At 39.9% G+C, this 21,018-nt stretch overlaps 1 protein-coding gene across 1 annotated transcript in view; it reads left to right on the top strand.

The window, feature by feature from the left end:
- Positions 1–14,591: 14,591 nt before the first annotated feature.
- LOC107544066 (ceruloplasmin-like) overlaps positions 14,592–21,018 on the top strand; it is a 35,381-nt gene continuing 28,954 nt past the window's right edge. The window contains exons 1-5 of the mRNA XM_087817853.1: positions 14,592–14,746; positions 15,584–15,828; positions 17,126–17,338; positions 17,858–18,028; positions 18,643–18,885. Of these exons, the coding sequence (XP_087673979.1) occupies positions 14,592–14,746; positions 15,584–15,828; positions 17,126–17,338; positions 17,858–18,028; positions 18,643–18,885 (1,027 nt within the window). The remainder of the gene's footprint in view (positions 14,747–15,583; positions 15,829–17,125; positions 17,339–17,857; positions 18,029–18,642; positions 18,886–21,018) is intronic.

Raw genomic sequence — 21,018 nt, 5'->3', positions numbered from 1 at the left:
ATCTAGAAGTTTTTTCTCAGAAAAGGGTAAAATAAAGGGTCTCTGGATTGGAGGGAACTAGATTCATCAAAGATATAGTTACTACGCCAGAACCAAACAGATTAAGAGACCGGTACATCTGAATGCTAAGTGCTAAGGCACACCTGCCCCAAGCCCTCTTAACCCACCCAGATCCCAGAATGCTGGCAGCCAGGGTTTTACCTTAAAGCTGGAACCTGTATCCAGGGAGGCTGGCCAGCGCCAGAGGAAAAGCTTACACGCCTCCTGTGATAGCCTCAATAGTAGGCTCCCCAAATGTCCACGTCTTAATCTCTGGAGCCTGTGAATATGTTACCTTAAAATGAACTTTGCAGGTGTGATTAAATTAAGGTTCTTTTTTTAATAAAGTAATCCTCCCTGATTCCAGTTTTATTTATTTTTTGTTTGTTTTTGATTTTTTAAATCCTCACCTGAGGATATTTTTCCATTGCTTTTCAGAGAGAGTGGAATGGAGAGAGAGAGAGAGAGAAACATTGACACAAGAGAGACACATCGATTGGTTGCCTCCTGCACATGCCCAGACCGGGGCCGGGGATGGAGCCTGCAACCGAGATACGTGTCCTTGGCAGGAATCAAACCTTGGACTCATCAGTCCGCAGGCCCATGCTCTAACCACTGAGCAAACCGCCTAGGGCCAGTTTTATTTCTTTTTAATTTAATTTAATTTAATTTAAATTTTCCATCACCTTTTATCTCCTCCATGCCCTCCACCACCTCCACCCATGCCCCTAAATTAAAATGGGAAGAGAGCCCGGATAACGCAGGTGCGTCGGGTTAATCACAAAGGGTTGTTATAAGAGGGAGGAGAGAGCGTCAGATCGAGGGAAGATGTGGGGGCAGAAGCAGGAATCTGAGAGGAGAGAAGCTGCTACCCCCCTGGCTTTGAAGAGGAAGGAGGTGCAGGCTGCCTGCAGGAGCTGGAAAAGTCAAGGAAATGGGCTCTTGCCTCGAACCTCCAGAAGCAGCACCGGCCTGCCGAAATCCTGATTGCAGCCGGTAAAACTGATTTTAGACTTCTGCTTTCCAGAACTGTAAGATAATAAATTTTTGTTGTTTTATGTCACTAAGTTTGTGGTTTTCATGGTAGCAATAGGAAATGAATATAGTCATAATTGAAATTTCTCAATAAATGGCTTACCCAGTTTGCCCCACAGTGAGGTTTAGAGTCAGTAAGCCCGGCCCACACTCATCCTCCCTCCCTCCCTCCTTTGCTCCCTCCCTCTGTTCCCAACAGGCTCTTTTTCCATCTGTTATCATGAGCAGGTAGACAAGGATCTCCAGACATCTGATAAAAACCTTCTTACATGAAAGATAGAGACCAAAACAAATTTAAATGAAGACCAATTTGGAGGAAACAAAAATGGAGAAAAGAAACTTTGTTTTTTAATCAAAGAACTTACGTGCATATATGCATAACCCACGGACACAGACAATAGGCCTGGGAATGGGGCAGATGCAGGGTGGAGGGGAGCAATGGGGGGAAAAAGAGGGGACACCTGTAATACTTTCAACAATAAAGGTAAATATTAAGAAAGAAAACTTTTAAAAAATCATTAATTCCACAGAAAGATAAAAGATTCTGTGTTCATGAAAAAGTGATGAGAATCTTTTTTAAAAGGGACATTCATAGAACAAAAAAAGAACTTTTGGGAATTAAAAATAAGATAGTTTAAACAAAAAACTCAGTACAAGGTTTTGAAAATGAAGTTGAGTTATCACTCAGGGACTAGAGCAAAACGAGTAAGTGATTTTTTTTTAAATGGAGCGAAAACTAAGAAAAAAGAGAACAGGTCAGTCTAAGAAATCCAACACCAAATAATAGGAGTTTCTAGAAAGAAATAAGAGAACATGGAGAACAGAAATTATTATAATTTAAGAAAATTTCATGAAACTGAATATCCAGATAGGAAAGACATACCAAATGAAGTTTAAAACTCCCAACTGAAAAAGAATATTCTATAAGCTGCCAGAGAAGAAGAACATTTCACGTAGACAGTATAGTGAGTTGTATCGGCTTTCAGCTTTTGAGCAGCTAAATGGTTCTAAGACTATGGAACATTGGCCTTTAAATTCTGCAGGAAATTATTTCCACGATACAAGACACTTTCTGATAAGTTCTCAAAAAAATCCCCTTTCCAGGAGGTTCCTGGAGGATGCGGCCCATCCAAATGAAGGGATTCTTCCTCCAAGGGGAAGAAATGGGAACCAGGAAACAGGAGGTATCACAAGGGAGGCAGGTGAGGGGAGCCCCACGGAAGGAGGAAAAGTGGATACCCCAGTAGCACCTGTTTGCCAGGTGCAGGGCACCCAGCCTATTCGAGTGGTGTGACCTGCCGGGTATGACAAAGACATTTGTCACAAGAGCTCTGCTGCCGGTGTACTATCCTTCTCACCTCTGGGCAGTGTGCCTGGTGAGATCTTTATCTGCATGCAGTTTTGTTTAACTATGTGCTAATGATGTTCCTGCTCTCCCTCCGGTTTTCCACAGTTCGGGTCACTAAGGCCGTGCCGCACTCCCAGCTCGGCTCCTCTGCCCACGCCTGAGAGCCCGCCGGGGGCCTGGAGGCCGCTCAGCTCACACGCTCGCAGGCCTTTTCACCCAGCAGTGGCACAGCTGCCCCTTCCTGACACAAACAGGCTTATGCTTGCTATTAGTTTTCTTTGAAAATAAACAATATATTGTGTAGGGATAGATATCCAGGTAAAATGGTAAAACGATACAGAAAAGAACAACTTACTTTCTGGGGGGGATGAGCTGTGTTCACCGAGGTACGTTCCAGTGTCACCTTAGCTATCCCTGGATCTTTAACAGTCAGCTCTGGATTTCATACAAAACGTTTTTTTGGAAGTCTTGGGCGAATCTAGCTCAAGGAAGGCCTCAGACACAGCAGCCATTATTATTGTGTGATATGTTTTAAGTATAACAATATTGGAAGATCAAATCCAGGGGGAAGGAAAACCATATTTTTCAAAAGAATCACCTATAATAAACTATTGAGTCTATTAACCTCTGACATCAAATGCCCAGCTCATATATGTATTTATAAAGAGCCTTGAAAGGGCTCTTTCAGAATCGTCATTCTGATTTCTCTAAATAAAGCTTCCTTTTTGAATAGCTAGCATTCAAGATATAAAGTTTTAAACTATGGGATATCTTTAAACATTTTTAAGTTTTTAGATTTGTATCTGCATTGTCTTCTACCATTTTTATTATAACTATAAATACATGGAAATCTAGCAATTGTTTAAAGTGACCGCTTATGATGTTAGTCCCCATTGAAGCATGTCTTCTTATGTGACACAAATATATTTTCCTATGCACTGTACCAATATATTTGTTGTTCTGCTGGAAATAAAATGCAAATTAAATGTAAATAATGCAGGATTTAAAAGTTATTAAAAGTAATAAGGAAATACAAAGTTTTGACAAAGATCTGGTGGAGTTAAACTAGTAAATATTTGAAGAAAACAAAGTCAATAAGGATGGCAGTTTAGGAATATAAAAAGAATGATTTGAATATTATAGATTAAGAGATACCCTAGGGATTGCTCTAATGTTTAGGCAAATAGCCTTCTTTGTGGAGGTGCTGTGAAGATCAACAGTGGAACAGAGTCCATATGTGCTCTCTTAAAGCTCTATCATTCACACCTAAATGACACTTGCTTTATTTTTGGTTCATTCTAAGATTTGGTGCACTTACAAGCCTAATTAAAATTATGTTAAGTATTAGATAGAATTATGTGTAACTGTCATTTTTATAAATCAAAAAAGTCAGGTTTAAACTAATATAAGATGAAAGAATCTTATCTTCTTAATTGGTTTCATTTCTAACAAGAGAGTCCTAATCAAATACTGTTTCCAGTTTCAAAGGGATTCATGTTAAGTGGCCATTTTTTCAGTAGCAATTATCTTTGTTAATTTTATCTACATTTGGGGTTACAATATCATTTGGAGAGCAGAGGTGGAATCCACCCACCACCAGGAGCATTGCTTCAATGGGAGAAAAGTCATCCTGAGGTTCAAATGATGAATTAAAAATTAATTTTTGCTATCCACCCATTATTTTTAGTTGAAGAGTTGTGAGTGTGACCTACCATAATTGTTTTAATATGAAACACACCAGGATGTGCACACCCAAACGAATGTACATATTCTCGATGTCATTGCCCTGGTAGGTTACACAGACATATTCACGATGGGGTCATGGTTTTAAACTGTTGTTTGAGTCTTTTCTGGAATTGCCCTAAAATTCTATGGCAATAATTCCTTTTACTGTCTTTCAAGATGTCATGTCGTATTCAACCGGTGAAGTGGATTGGTTTTAGTAATGCAATAAGTAAACAATTTGGGCGATATATTTGAGGGCACCGACAAAAAAACAAAGTTTGTGTTCTCTGGCCATGTTTTACTTGGGGCTGCAGCATCACCAGCAGCCTCTTCACTCATTATACTGCCCAGTTTCAGAAACATCATTCCTCCTTTAGCAGTGCAAATGAACTCTCCAGAAGGACTTGCTGTACACTGAATACGTGAATGAAGACGTGACTTCTTTATACAAGTATCATTCACATATACAGTGAAGTAAAATGGTTCACAGTTGGTCAACAAAAAAATAACAAATTTTTTCCAATACAATTGAACTTGTCCTTTTATAATCCAGTAGTATTTCTGGTCATTGACTATCTCTGAGCTGTACCAAGCCCCCCCGGTCCCTCTTTCACAAGAGTCCTGACTACTCCCAACTGCAGGAGGTGGGGCTATACAGTTTTGATTAATCTGGATGTTTAAAATCAGCAAAGTGGGCAAAATAGTAAAGCAGAGTGACATAACATAAATTTTTGGGCATATGAAAGGATCCTTAAAATAATGTAGCACAATTTGTAATAAAGAGGAAAACACCTGCCCGGCCAGGTGGCTCAGTGGCTGAGCATCGACATATGATCCAGGAGATCAAGGTTCGATTCCCGGTCAGGGCACATGCCTGGGTTGCGGGATTGATCCCCAGTAGGGGACGTGCAGGAGGCAGCCAATCAATGACTCTCTCATCACTGATGTTTCTACCTCTCAATCTCCCTCTCTTTTCCTCTCTCTGAAATCAATAAAGATTTATTTTTTAAAAACAAGAGAAAAACACCCGAGATGCAGAGAAGATCATATGATTTCCCAGGACCACACAGCAGTTAAGAATATGGGGCTAGAGACCCAAGATGGTGGCAGACTGAGTGGAAGCTACACTGACACCCTCCTGGAACCAATCTGGATTAACAACTAAAACACAGAAAAACCATCCTGAAAACCAACTGAAGACAAGCTGGAGAGCACCCTCATAACCAAGGAGGAAAATGGGAGACTGTACAGAGACTGGTAGGAAGTGGAGAGTAAGAGGGCTGGCTGGGCTCCCACAGGCAGCAGCTGAAGGTCTGGAGGGATGTCTCAGCTGTGGGGGTTCCCACTGAGGACTCTGGGCCTAAAGCCCAGGCTGGTCTCCCCAGCCCAGAGCACCAGGACTGAGAAAGGTGCCCACATAACCTCTGGTTGTGAAAAGCAACCAGGTTTCTGTCTGCCAAGGAGAGAGGGCTGGAAATGCAGGAACCTTCGTAAAGGGCTAACACAAAGTTTCATGTGCAGTCACTCACCTTGGGCTCTGGTGGAGTAGGAGTGGAGTGGACTAGAGCTGTGTGGGGACAGTCTGGGATTGTGGTCTCTGGAGAGTGAGATCAGGGGACCTTTGTCTGGATTCCTGTGCCAAATCATTCCTCCAGACTATGGGGGACATCTTTCTCAGGCAGCCAATTTTCGGCTTTTGCCTCAGGGGAAGCAATTGCCTCACCCAGCGGGAAAGCCTCTCACCCTGCCCAGAGGAGTTTCTACAGCCTGAGGCTCATTAAGAGAATCACATTAATCAATCTGCAGGCAGAGGCAGAACTCAGGGTGCTGTGAGTCTTTGCTTGATCTGCTTCGAGACTTGGGCCTTAAAAAAGCAGACTTTGGTGTGCATCTTGGTCCTGTCCAAACATACCCAGCCCCAGCAGTGGAGACCTCAAGCCTAGGGTTGGTGATAGCTCCAAACAGGGTACTCAAGGCCAGTCACAAACTGTGTCTGACATTGGCCTGTACCAGATACCCTCCAAAAAGACTGAGAGTCCCAGTAGGTCTACCTAACACTTAAAAACAAACCCAAAAGTGTAGCCAAAATTGGGAAACCAAAAAACAAACCCCAAATGAAAGAACAAGAGAAGTTTCCAGAAAAAGAGCTAAATGAAGTGGAGATAAACAATCTCTCAGATATAGAGTTTAGAATACTGATTGTAAGGATGTTCCATAACATGAAAGATATGGAAACTATAAAAATGACCAGTAAGAAATGAAGAATGACATAGCAGAAATAAAGAATACATTGGAAGGAATAAACAGCAGATTAGAGAAAACCGAGGATCAGATCAGTGAATTAGAAGACAGGGTAGAAAAAATCACTCAATCAGAGACCCAAAACCAAAAAACAATAAAAAAACAGGAGGACAGTCTAAGAGAACTGTGGGACAGCATGAAACATAACACTATTTGTATTATAGGAGTGCCAGAGGAGGTCGAAAGTAAGCAGGGGTTAGAGAATCTGTTCAATGAAATTATGGCAGAATATTTCCCTAACCTGGTCAAGAAAAAAGTCACACAAGTTCAGGAGCACAGAGAGACCCAAGCAAGAAGAATCCAAAGAGGCTCACACCCTGACACATCATAATTAAAATGCCAAGAACTCAAGACAAAGAGAATCTTAAAAGGAAGCTAAAGGAAAGCAAACTGTTACCGACAAAGGAACTCCCATAAGGCTGTCAGCTGACTTCTCATCAGAAACTCTACAGGCCAGAAAGGAATGGAATGAAGTATTCAAGGTAATGCAAAACAAGGATCTAAAACCAAGACTACTCTATCCAGTAGGACTGTCATTCAAGATAGGTGGTGAAATAAAGAGCTTCCCAGACACAAAAAAAAAGGCTAAAGGACTTTATCACTACAAAACCAACATTACAGGAAATGTAATGCTGTAATTAGAAGTCGAAATAAAGAGAATGAGAAACATAAGCATAAAGAAATAAAATGGCAGTAGATAAGTATCTTTCAATAATATCCATAAATGTAAATGGATTAAATGCCCCAATCAAAAGATATAGGGTGGCTGAATGGATAAGAAAACATGACCCAAATATATGCTGTCTACAAGAGATCCACCTCAGAACAAAGGACTCACACAGGATGAGAGTGAAGGGATGGAAAAAAATTTTTCCAGGCAAATGGAAATGAAAAAAAAGCTGGGGTAGCAATACTCATATCAGACAAAATAGACTTCAAAATGAAGACCATAATGAGAGACAAGAAAGGTCACTACACAATACTAAAGGGATCAATCCAACAAGAGGATATAACCCTGATAAACATATATGCACCCAATATAGGAGCACCTAAATTAATTTTAAAAATCTAGAGGACTTCAAGGGAAAGATTGACAGCAATACAGTCATACTAGTGGACTTTAACACTCCACTGACTTCACTGGATAGGTCTTCCAGACAAAAATCAACAAGGAAACAGTGACCCTAAATAACACACTAGATCAGATGGATTTAATTGACATTTACAGAACATTCTACCCCAAAGCTGCAGAATATACATTCATCTCAAGTGCACATGGGACATTCTCAAAAATAGACCACATGTTAGGACACAAAACAAGTCTCTACAAGTTTAAGAAGATTGAAATCATATCAAGCATCTTCTCAGACCACAGTGGCATGAAATTAGAAATCAACTACAATAAAAACACTAAAAACCATTCAAACACATGGAGGCTAAAAAGCATGTTTTTAAACAATGAATGGGTTACCAAAGAGATCAAGAAAGAAATAAAAAACTTCCTGGAAACAAATGAAAATGAACACATGACAACTCCAAATCTATGGGTCACAATGAAAACAGTCCTGAGAGGAAAGTTCATAGCACTACAAGCCTACCTCAAAAAACAAGAAAAACTTCTAATAGATTCTCTAACCCTACAACTGAAAAACTTAGAAAGGGAACAACAAGAAAAGCCTAGAGTAAGTAGAAGGAAAGAAATAATAAAGATCAGAGCAGAAATAAATGACATAGAGACTAAAAAAATAATACAAAAGATCAATGAAACCAAGAGCTGGTTCTTTGAGAAAATAAACAAGATTGATGAACCTTTGCCAGACTCATCAAGAAACAAAGAGAGAGGACCCAAATAAATAAAATGAGAAAAGAAAGAGGTGAAATTACAACTGACTCAACAGAAATACAAAGGATTGTAAGAAAATACTATGAACAACTATATGCCACCAAGCTGGACAACCTGGATGAAATGGATAAATTCCTAGAAAAATACAACCTTCCAAAACTCAATCAGGAAGAGTCAGAAAGCCTGAATAGGCCAATAACTGCTGATGAAGTTGAAGCAGTAATCAAAGGGCTCCCAGCACACAAAAGCCCTGGCCCACATGGTTTCACAGGGTAGTTTTAAAAAGATTTAAAGAAGAATTAACACCTATCCTCAAGCTATTTCAAAAATCCAAGAGGAAGGAACACTTCTGAACTGTTTTTAAGGGCCAGCATTAGCCTAATTCCAAAATCAGATCAAGACACTACAAAGAAAGAGAATTACAGGTCAATATTCCTAATGAGCTTAGATGCTAAAATCCTCAGCAAAATACTAGCAAATCAGATCCAGCAATATATTAAAAAGATCATAGACCATGACCAAGTGGGCTTTATTCCAGGGATGCAAGGCTGGTACAATATTCCGCAATTCAATAAACGTGATACATCACATAAACAAATTTAAAGACAAAAATCACATGATCATATCAATAGATGCAGAAAAAGCATTTGATAAAATCCAACACCCATTTTTGATAAAAACTCTCAGCAAAGTGGGAATAGAGGGATCATACTTCAACATAATAAAGGCCATATACGACAGACCTACAGCCACCATCATACTCAATGGGAAAAAACTAAAACTATTTCTCCTAAGAACAGGAACAAGACAGGGGTGTCCACTTTCACCACTCTTACTCAACATAGTATTGGAAGTCCTAGCCACAGTGATCAGACAAGAAGAAAACATAAAAGGCATCCAAATTGGAAAGGAGGAAACAAAACTGTCATTATTTGCAGATGACATGATATTGTACATAGAGAATCCTAAAGACTCCACCAAAAAAACTACTAGGTTTAATAAGCAAATTCAACAAGGTAGCGGGATACAAAATTAACACCCAGAAATTGATGGCATTTTTATATACCAATAATGAACTCTCAGAAAAAGAAACTAAAAAAACAATCCCACTTACCATTGCAACTAAAAAAATAAGATACCTAGGAATAAACTTAACCAAAGATGTAAAAAGACTTTTACTCAGAAAACTATAGACACTGAAAAAAGAAATAGAGGAAGATATAAACAAATAGAAAAATATACCATGTTCATGGGTTGGAAGAATTAACATCATTAAAATGTCCATATTACCCAAAGTGATCTCTGAATTCAATGCATCCCATTTAAACACTAACAGCATATTTCATAGATTTAGAACAAACACTTTCAAAATTAATATGGAACCAAAAACACCCCAAATAGTCATGGCAATCTTGAGAAAGAATAACAAAGTTGGAGGAATCACAATACCAGATATCAAGTTATACTACAAAGCCAATGTAATCAAAACAGCCTGGTACTGGAACAAGAACAGACATATAGTTCAATGGAACAGAACAGAGACCCAGAAATTGACCCATGCCATTATGGTCAATTAATATTTGATAAAGGAGGGAAGAACATACAATGGAGTAAAGATGGTCTCTTCAATAAATGGCGTTAGAAAAATTGGACAGGTACATGCAAAAAAATGAAACTAGACCACCAACTTACACCATACACCAAAGTAAATTTAAAATGGATAAAAGACTTACATGTAAGACATGAAACCATAAAAATGCTAGATGAAAACATAGGCAGCAAAATCTCAGACATCTCTCATAGCAATGTGTTTGCTGATACATCTCCCAGGGCAAGGGAAACTAAGGAGAAAATAAACAAATGGGACTGCGTCAAAATAAAAATCTTCTGCACAGCAAAAGAAACCATCAACAAAACAAAAAGGGAGCTCGCTGTATGGGAGAACATATTTGTCAACCACACATCTGATAAAAGGTTAATATCCAAAATATATAAGGAGCTCATACAACTTGACAAAAGGAAGACAAACAATCCAATTAAAAAATGGGCCAAGGACCTGAATAGACACTTCTCCAAAGAGGACATTCAGATGGCCAAGAGACATACGAAAAAATGCTCAACATTGCTAATCATCACAGAGATGCAAATTAAAACCACAATGAGGTATCTTTTCACACCTATCCAAATGGCTCCATCAACAAATCAACAAACTACAAGTGCTGGCGAGAGTGTGGAGAAAGGGGAGCCCTAGTACACTGCTGGAGGGAATGCAGACGGGTGCAACCACTATGGAAAACAGTATGGAGATTCCTCAAAAGATTAAAAATGGAACTGCCATTTGACCCAGTGATCCCACTTCTAGGAATATATCCTAAAAAACCTGAAACACCAATCACAAAGAACTTATGCACCCCTCTGTTCATAGCAGCACAATTTACAATAGCTAGGATCTGGAAACAGCCCAAGTGCCCATCAGTAGATGAGTGGATAAAAAAGCTGTGGCACGTTCACACCATGGAATACTATGCAGCTGTAAAAAAGAAGGATCTTTTATCCTTTGGCACAGCATGGAGGGAACTAGAAAGTATTATGCTAAGTGAAATAAGCCAGTCAGAGAAAGACAAGTACCACATGATCGTACATATATGTGGAATATAATAAACAAAATAAACTGTTGAACAAAATGGATCCAGAGACATAGAAGCATGGAACAGACTGAAGGGATCTCAGAGGGAAGGTGGGGAGGGAGGAGTGGCTGGGGAGAGATTAATCAGGGAACTTATATGTTTATAGGTATAACCCATGGACACAGACAGTGGTCTGGAGAAAGCCTAGGGGTGGGATGGATGTGGGGTGGAGAGGATCAATGGGGGTAAATATTTTCAACAATAAAGATAAATAAATTAAAAAAAGAAAAAAAGAATATGGGTTCTGAAGGCAGAAAGCCTGGGTGTCCAATCCTGGCTCTGTCTCTAACCAGCTGTGTGGCCCTAGGCAGGAGTTCTACCTTCCTGCTGCTGAGGTCGTCTTACTCTTGAGGCACTTAACAGATAGAAAGTACCCCCAAAATGGTTGTGATTATCATTATTGAAGCTGCTGTTGTTTTCCCAGGCCGCACTGCCAGTTACAGGGTATCTTAGAATGTATTCATTCAGCAAATAATCCGTAAGCCCATACTTTGTACCAAAAACTATTCTAGGTGCTGGGGATACATCAACGAACAAAGCCAACAACAATGTCTGCCCTAATAGAGCTTACATTTTAGTAAGGAAAACAGAGAATAAACTATAGTAAGTTAGAACATGGTAAGTGCTGTGGACAAAAGAAAAAATAGGGAGAATCCCAAATGTTGGGGAGAAGATTGGTGGAGCAGATGGCACTATGAAATCAGGTGTTCAGAGTAGACCTCATTAGAGGGTAACATCTCAGACTTGCAGAAGGCTAAGGAAGGAACCATCAGGATAGCTGAGGGAAGAGCACTCGGGCAGAGGGAGTCCGAGGGCTTTCTGGTGCACGCGTGGTTGGTATGTTCAAAGAACTGCAGGAAGCAAGCCTGGCTGGAGCTGAGTGAGCAGAGGAGAGATGAGTAGAGATGAGAGAAAGGAGGTGATGAGATCATTAAGGAGCTCTGAAAGCCATAGAAAAGGTTATGGATTTCACTCTATCAGAAAGAGAGCCATTGCAAGGCTTTGAGTGGAGGAATGAAAAATTTATATTTTAAAAGGCTCCCTCAGGCTGTTGTGTTAAGAAGGGAAGCAAAGGCAGAAGCAGGGGGACATCTGTAATATTTTAGGAAGCCTTAGGGAGCTTTTACAGTACTCTAGAGGAGCATGGTGGTGGCTGGAACCAAAGAAATGTCAGTAGAGGTGTGAGATGTGGCTGGGCTTTAGATATATTTTGAACAGGTGACAGACTGGATGTGAAATATTAGAAAGAGACGAACTCAGGATAAATCCAAAATTTTGTTGCCTGGGCTGTTAGAAGACTGGAATTGCTATTAGCTGAGGTGAAGACAGTGATTGAAATGGCTTTTGGGGGACGAGCAAGATCAGTTCAGTTTTATAATTCTTACCCCTATTTCTCTATGGGTAAGGTATTGCCCACCTTCTGGCTTCTTTCAAGATTTCCTCTTTGTCTTTGGTTTTTTACAGTTTGAATATGATGTGCTTAGGTATAGGGTTTTTGTTGTTGGTTTTTTTTATTATTCTGACATTTATCCTCTGGGCTTCTTGGATCTGTCGTTTGGCGTCATTCATTTTGGAAAGCTCTAGGCCATTATTACTTCGAATATTTATTTTACTTTCTACTCCTTCTGATCTATTCTGATCTTCTGTATGTTACATCTTTCAAAAGCTTCTCACCATTCTCAGATGTTCTCTGCTGTGTGTTTTGTTTTCATTCTTCTTTTTTTCTCTGAATATCAGTTCTGGAAGTTTCCATTGATGGGTCTTCAAGCTCACGGATTATCTTCTTGGCTGTGTCCAGTCTAATGAAGCATCAAAAACATTCTTCGTTTCTTTTACAATTGATTCTCTCTTAGAATTTTTATCTCTGTACTGACATTGCTTATATGTCCTTGCATGCTGTCTACTTTTTTTCATTAGAGCCCTTAATGTATTAATCATAGTTATTTTTAAATATGCAACTCATCCCAAATCACGCAGGTAGTAAATGGTAGAGTGGGAACTGGAGGTAGATCAGTTTGATCTGAATATACTAGATTTCTTTGTACTTACTGGGCTACTTACTAAGGGGAAAAAATGCAAGCTGAATGAATCTTCTGGTTTTCACATTCCAAAGTAAAATTAATGTTCCTGGGAAGATGAGGAAGGAAATCATAGACTTTCTGGATAAAGGGACATTTAAAGCCTGTCTAAGGAATCCTGACCCCCTGCCTGATGACTGTATCCTTCTACAACAGCTGGTCTAGGCCACAGTGGCAGGGATGGCTCTTCTACACTCAGAGCGAGACCTGTGAGACTGTAACTTCCGAACAATTCCAACCGAGTTGGGTCTCCTCCTTGAGGCCAGAGAACCCATCTCTCACCCATCTCTCATCCATCTCTCATGAGATCCAGTGTGCCTGACCTGGGTCTTCTGTCCAACCTTTCAACTATTTCCCAAGGGTGCAGGGGTATGAATCTCTTCCTCTTGGTTCTCCACTGGGCAGTTTCTCCACATACCTCCATCCCTCCAGGCCTAAGTGTGCCTGACCTGGGTCTTCTGTCCAACCTTTCAACTATTTCCCAAGGGTGCAGGGGTATGAATCTCTTCCTCTTGGTTCTCCACTGGGCAGTTTCTCCACACACTTCCATGCCTCCAGGCCTAAGTACTCTGAATTCCTTCCAACATCTGCTGGTGACATTAAAACCTGCCAAAGCAGCAGGCTGTTTGCCCAGCTTCTTTAAACTCACCAAAGGATTCACAAGTGTGAAAAACTCACAAATAATGAGGCTATGAGTTTTTTTTATAAGCAACAGTTGCTAAATTCTACACAGGTCAAAACTTGCAGACTGTCATATTGCAAAGCCCACTCTAACAGTGGGTGAAAGGGAGCTAAATAACACTTGTGAAATGCTGACTGTGTATCAGGCTCCTTATGTGCCTCCAAGCTCCTCTAAACATGTGCTGTCTCATTTAATTTTCACAGTTCTCTCAGTGGGTAATATTATTATCATTTTATAAGTTGAGAATTTGAGTTCCACAGTCACACATAGGTCGCAGCTGGTAAGAGGCAGAGTTGAGAGTCAAGCCCAGAGCTGTCTGATGCCAGCACCTGGAATATCAGATTGGGGGCTAGATTATGAACAGTTTTAGACGTCAAGAAATTTGAGAATGACTTAAAGAAAGTCATAAATGACAAAGAATTTAAATCATCACTTGAGGACTAAGTTTTAACAATTAAAGAAGAATCTGAGAATGGTAGGTAAAAAGATGGACTAGAACAGTAAGAAAAAGGAGGCTGGAGACTAGACTGGAGACAATTCCTCTAATTTAGAAATAGATAACAACTGTCAGGGAAGGGTGGATGATCTGGATAGCCAATCTAACCAGCAATTAAAAATGCTCTAAACTGACCAAAAAACCAGAATTCTCTGTGGGTTGTGCAGCATTTCACCTGGTCTGACTAATGAAAACTAAATGCATTTGGAATGGAATGGACAGACACGTAGCTGAAGCACATGATAAGCTCTTGTGTAACCTTAATTTATGTAAATAAATACCAATAAGGAAGAAAGCCTGGGTTATAAAAGGAAGCAAGCATCTTTCAGGTAATCTCTCCAGGCTCAGGATTCAAAAATGAAGGCCCTTTTACCACTCGCCTTTCTGGTTTTTATTAGTTCTCCGGGTTGGGCAAAAAATAGGCACTACTATATAGCAATTAAGGAAACTACTTGGAACTATGCTCCTACTGGTAAAAATATGCTGACTGGGAAGCCCATTTCAGAAGATCAGTAAGTAAGACCTTTGCATTGAAAAAGCTACTGTCAGAAGCAATGGTTGGTAACTGTTACCCACTGGTAAAATGCTGATTAAGAATTTCCCAGGATCGACCCTTTAAGGGCACATTTGCTATTAGAACCACTTCCTTTGTGCTTTTAGTATAAGAATGGCGTGGGAGACGGATAAATATGGATCAGACATCTCTTCTTCCTGGGATCATCGCCACTCTTGCCCTCTTGCCACATTCCTTCAGGATCCTGTCTAATTCTGTGCTTATCACCTGTTCTGTTCAAATAGTGCTCAAGACGTAAAACACACTTTTCTCTCTGATGTTATGTGTGTGCCAGAGATTGTAGCATTGCAGCTATCTTCTTGACTTCTCTCTTCAGATAACGGGAAGGGGGGCATCTAGAGGTAACGAGCGGAAGCCTAATTGACTGTTTGTTGGCCAGAATGCCCCCAGTTCTACTAACAAACCTACAGACGTATTTAAATGAGTAAATGATCCTAAGTCATAGGAATTGATCTAATGCTTGAGAGCTCAAGTGAGCTCAAAGTGGTGTTCGAAGCCCTTCTGTAGTTCAGTACAGAGTTTGGTAAGGCCTTTAAACAAAGCCACCGCGTGTACTGCTTGCTGCCTTTGAGCTTGATCCTGTCACCAGGCCGCAGCATTGTCCCTGGCTGAACGCCTGCTTAGATCCCCTTCACACTTCCTCTGGTGTCTGTTGTCTCCACCCAAATTAGGCTGCAAAGCTTCTTACTTCTGGTTGCACTTGATTCAAGATGTTTTCTTTCTAGTCAAAATTTGTTAACATTTTCTCTTTTTCTGTTTGTTTCTTTTTTTACAGAGAGTCCCAAATGTATCTACAACGTGGCCCAGATAGAATAGGATCTGTTTATAAAAAGGCTTTATATTTTCAGTATACTGATGGCACATTTCAAAAGGTCGTTAAAAAACCATCTTGGTTGGGATTTTTAGGTCCGATAATTATAGCAGAGACTGGAGACTATATTTATGTACATGTAAAAAATTTTGCTTCAAGGATGTTCAGTTTCCATCCTCATGGACTCACCTACACTAAAGATAATGAAGGTAAGTGGATTCTCTTTCCTGACATTCCTGAGCTTTTGCTTATAGAGAGGATGAGCCCAGTGCTTCAGGAAAAACAAGTCATCATTAACTGGGTGTCATTTTGAACTAGGAGGAGTTTGGGATGTTTGCATCTTCTTACTTCCGATGTCTTTAATGTTTATATTTAAGACAGTTCTTTTTAAAGTTCTCACTTAAATCTTTTTTTTAACTCGTTGCCATGTGTGTTTTCAATTTTTTATTGAATTTATTGGGGTGACAGTGGTTAATAAAATTATATATGTTTCAATTGTATGATTCTATAATATGTCACCTGTATATTGCATTTTGTGTTCACTACCCAAAGTCAAGTCTCATTTAAATCTTGAATGAATAACTACCCTCGTACAATTCCTGGGAAAGGAAACACTCTTCACTCACCAAAAGGAAATTTTTTTGTAGGAGACACTCATGAGCTAAATGTCAGTTGGCAGAAATACTGTTCTGCCCCATCACATTTCATTTCCTAGTGGATGAGATTAGCCTCTTGGAAAACATCAGTGTCAAGAGGAAGCACTACTTTCTTGACAGTATCTTCCCTCCTACACATCTACACTCACAGTGCCTGATGATGCTGGGGGAAAGGAGAAGGAAAAACCAACAATTCGGGGTTTGTGTGCAACATGGAGTGTGAGAGTCCCAAGAATGAGAGGTCGGCCATGCTTCAAAGTATTCTATTGAATGAAGAAACTTTATGCATAGTTATCAGTATTCTGGCCTCAAGAGGTGGGCATCTGAAGTGAAATTTTAGGAGAAGAAAGAAAAGAGAGCAAGGCCCCAAATTCAGAACTGAATAGCTCAGGGTAATGTAAGCTCTGCAGGCCACTTTCAGACACGAGTGGGCTACTTGGAGGTCACATGGATGTCTCTTGATGTCATGGGTCCCAAGTCCCATTTGAAGTGAAAAAAATATGGTGAGCGACTCAGGAGCCCAGATCTCTGTATCCTATATCTAGGGACATAGTAGGTACACATTAAATATTTGTGGAATCCATCAATAAAAGTGATGGTAGCCTGTTAATACACTGCCTGCATCATTACATTTTGTTCTAGAAAGTGTCAAGCTGGGCATTCAGATGGAAGCCAACTAAAGGAGCCAACTAAAGGAGTCAGGAGAGAGGAGGAGAGAAATGCACGCTTTACTCTGAAAATACAAATTAGCATACATTCATGTCTTATGCTATGACATGAAAGCATGAGTCACATTCAGAATAGTGTGTCCAATGGTTACTGTGACCACAGTGCAGATCATGTTTCCTAGGTGCTCTCTATCCTGATAATACTACGGGTTGGCAAAAGGAAGACGACCGTCTGGAGCCAGGGAGCCGGTATACTTACAAGTGGTTTGTACAGGAAGGGCAGGGGCCTGCTCCCAATGACAGCAACTGCGTAACCAGGATATACCACTCCCATATAGACACTCTCAGAGATGTGGCTTCAGGACTTGTTGGACCAATTCTGACCTGTAAAAAAGGTAACAGATTTTTAAAATTTCATTGCAGCAATTGAGTCAAGCAGAATATGTGGGGTCTCCCTCACTCTCCTACTGGAGTTTTGCTACCAAATGAGCTCTGTTTTCCTGCCTTGATCTTGATTCTCTAGTAAAAAAAAAATAAAGTTGCCATCTGGGACTCTGGGTGCTGGGTGGCGATCTTGAGTCCAACACCTCAGTTCACGTCCAGTAATGCGGGGTGATCAGTAGATGGGAGTCAAACCCGGCCAACCTCACTGCAGCCTTCCTCGCCCCAAAGTGCTGCGGGCCCCTTTCTCCTGCAGAGAAGCGTGGGCTCGGCCGGCGGGAGGCACTGAGGGTGAGAGGCCGCCTGCCGGCTCCTGCACGCTTGGTTCCTTAGGGTTCTGTCTGCAGAGGGTGCAAGATTTTACCTTTATATTTTAAGTTGAATCCATTAGAATCATCAACTTATTTTATAGTAATAGTAATGGTTGCAAAGAGGAAGTTTTGCTGGTTTTTGCTGGTGTTTGTTTGTTTCAGGCACACTGGATGGAGACATTGAAAAAAATATCGATAAGTTTTATGTTCTGATGTTCGCTCAAATTGACGAAAACAACAGCTGGTATATCGATGACAATATTCAGACATATACTGAATCTGGCCAAGTTAATGCTAGTGATCAGAGCTTCCAGCAAAGCAATACGATGTTCTGTAAGATTTAAAAACCTTCTCGATTATAATATCTTATAAGTCTAACTTCTGTGATTCTATTCAGGGGCTTTTTTCCTTTGTTAAGTTTGCTTGCTTAAATTTATGTTTCAGTTTTTCACTCGGGGTGTGCTAGTTGATATGCAAGGCATCTAATAAACCCTGCTGCTTTTCAAAGTTTCCTAGCAAGTAAAGTTAGGCAGATGCATTTGTTTTCAAAAATCTGATATTGATCAAAAGTTGATGTCATGTTTTAGGAAAATGTGTTTGTGCATAGAATTTTTCAGAGAAGATGGTCCTGTTAACTCAGCCGCCTTTCTCCTTGCTCTCTTTCTTTCACGGACTAAGCTTCATTCTATTCTTTCCCCTTTCACCGCTTCCTCACTTTCAGCTGCTTTTCCTCCTCTTGCCTCTAAATCTTTGTGCTGCGACCACTTCCAATCATATACAATATTTATGGCCTTCTTTTTTGTGAAACACAAATCAACTCTTGTCATAGATCATGCGTAAGGGCAATGTTGACACTGCTGGGTGTATGTAATGAGGAAATGCATAGAATTTATACCATGTGGCCCTTATCTATCAGGCTTCATAAGTTAATTTACATTTGTTTTCAGCAATTAATGGATACATGTACGGAAATCTGCCCAATCTCACCATGTGTGCAGAGGACAGGGTCAGGTGGCATTTTGTTGGCATGGGTGACCTTTTCGATATACACCCCATCTACCTCCATGGACAGACTCTGATCTCCCGGCACCACAGGAAGGACACTATTACCGTCTTCCCTGCCTCATTGGAAGATGCCTTCATGGTGGCCAAGGGCCCTGGAGAGTGGATACTGGGCTGTCCGATATATGGTAGGGATTTATTACTTTCATATAATACAGGGCCTGAGGACTTCCAAGGTTATAGCCCATTACAAATGCCTCATCTTCCAAGCAGAGAAACTGATATCTAGGGAGGCAATAGGATTGCCATTTAGAAAGTCAGTGATGAGATCAGGTCTAGAACCCAGGTCTCCGACCCTTTTAACTCTATGATAATAAATGCTTTTTGTGGTTAGAGGGTTTTGTTTTTACAAAAAAAGAAAACAAAAAACCTTTATGTTCATTACCCTGTGAGCCTTACAAAAAACCTGAGTGTTGGACAGAACGGGTATTATTACAGGTATGTTTTTTTAAATTGAGAAAACAAATTCCAAGAGATTAAAACACTTGCCCAAAACCCTATAAGAGGCAGAGCCGGGAATTATGAAGGAACAAACACAGTTGATCCTTGAACAAGCTGGGATTAGGGACACTGACCCCCTTGCAGTCAGAAATCTACCTGTAACTTTTGACTCTCCCAAAACTCAACTACTGAGGGCCCACTGTGGGAAGCTTTACTGATAACATAGAAGTCAATTAGCCAATATTTGGTATATGTATTGTTTACTGTATTCTTGCAATAAAGTAAGCTAGAGAAAAGAAAATATTATTAAGGAAACCATAGGAGAAAATAACTTACAGTCCTGTATTCTATTTATCAATATCATAAGTTTACGTCATCTGTTTATGAAATGAAAAAAATCCACATATGAATTGACCCACTCAATTCACACCTGAGTTATTCAAGGGTTAACTGTAATTGTAATCTATTACTGAGCAAACATCCTTATCTTAGTTTATTTCCCTCTTCAATCACACTGTTCCTTGAATAACAGCATGACTTTCCTATTCTACACGGCCAAACTCTACTTATAATTGCGTGTTTTGTTTTACTTTGCAATCAGAAAATATGATTGTTATCAGAACTGAAGAATTTAATTTTTCCTTCTTTGTACAAAAATGGTGTTTACTTCTTTGATCAAAACCTTTCTTTTTTTTCTAAGTTCCATACTTTGGTTAGCCTCATGCTTCAATTAAGTATTTAAGCAACTAAGCACAAGCGTTTATTAGGATTTCCTGAGTGCCGTGTCCCTCCCAGGGCCACAGGGCAAAGGAGAACCACACACAGCTATTGTAACTCAAGGGCTGAGTCCAACCGTGTTAGGAAGGAATATCATTTTCACCACCGTCCCAGGTCCCTCCCCAGACAGTAATCTCTGTAAACGATTGGGTGTGAACGCTTGCAAGCCTGTTTACTATGCATTTTCACACAATATATATGAACATGTAGAAATAAAAATACATAGCTATGTTTTGTGGTTATTTTACGTCATTAGATCACACTGCATATAATAATCTGCTCCTTGCTTTCCTCACTCATCAATGTCTTGAAATGTTTTCCATGACATTTCCCATCTAACTTATTCTTTAGCAGTGTTATATAGTTTTCCATATTGGGGATGCATACTAATTTATCTAACAATTTGGTTACTGATAGACATTTAGTTGCTTCCACTTTTTTTGTTTATTAACAATGTTGTGGTTAATACCTCTTTATTTGTATCTTTTTGTGCATGTGCAATATTGCTCTTGGATAACTACCAAGAAGTGAAATTATATAATGGAAAGGTTTTTAATTTTAACAAATGTTGCCAGATTGCCTTCAAAAAGCCTGTACTAATTTATAATTTACACTTCCACCAGCGGGGGGGGGGGGCTGAAATAAAAACACAGGTGAAACCCTCGTGAAAATGCACCTGCCGTGATTTTCCACCTGGTTTCCAACAGTTAATCTAATAAACCAACTAACTCATTAGCGATTAGTGGTAGCAATTTTATATCCACAAAGGAAGGCATTTTTGGCCAAATGGACTCTCAAATTCCTTTCAGTAGTAAGGCATTTGCCGTCTTCGTCTGTGAGATGGTACAATGCTGACTCTTCTCTAGTTACATATATTCCTCTCACACCCATCTTTGCATTCTGGCTTTTGTACTTGTTTCATACATTTTAGGTTTTTGCACAAATTCCATAAATAAAATACCTAAAATTTCTTAGAGAAAGGGGAAGTTGCAATATTGTTGGCTAAAATAAAAATATATATGGACTACAAAAAATGATTTAAT

The sequence above is a fragment of the Miniopterus natalensis genome, chromosome 6, assembly GCF_054644295.1.
Source record: "Miniopterus natalensis isolate mMinNat1 chromosome 6, mMinNat1.hap1, whole genome shotgun sequence".
Lineage (NCBI taxonomy): Eukaryota > Metazoa > Chordata > Mammalia > Chiroptera > Miniopteridae > Miniopterus > Miniopterus natalensis.
Note: the sequence above shows the minus strand (reverse complement) of the source record. Positions and strands in the feature narration are given on the sequence as shown.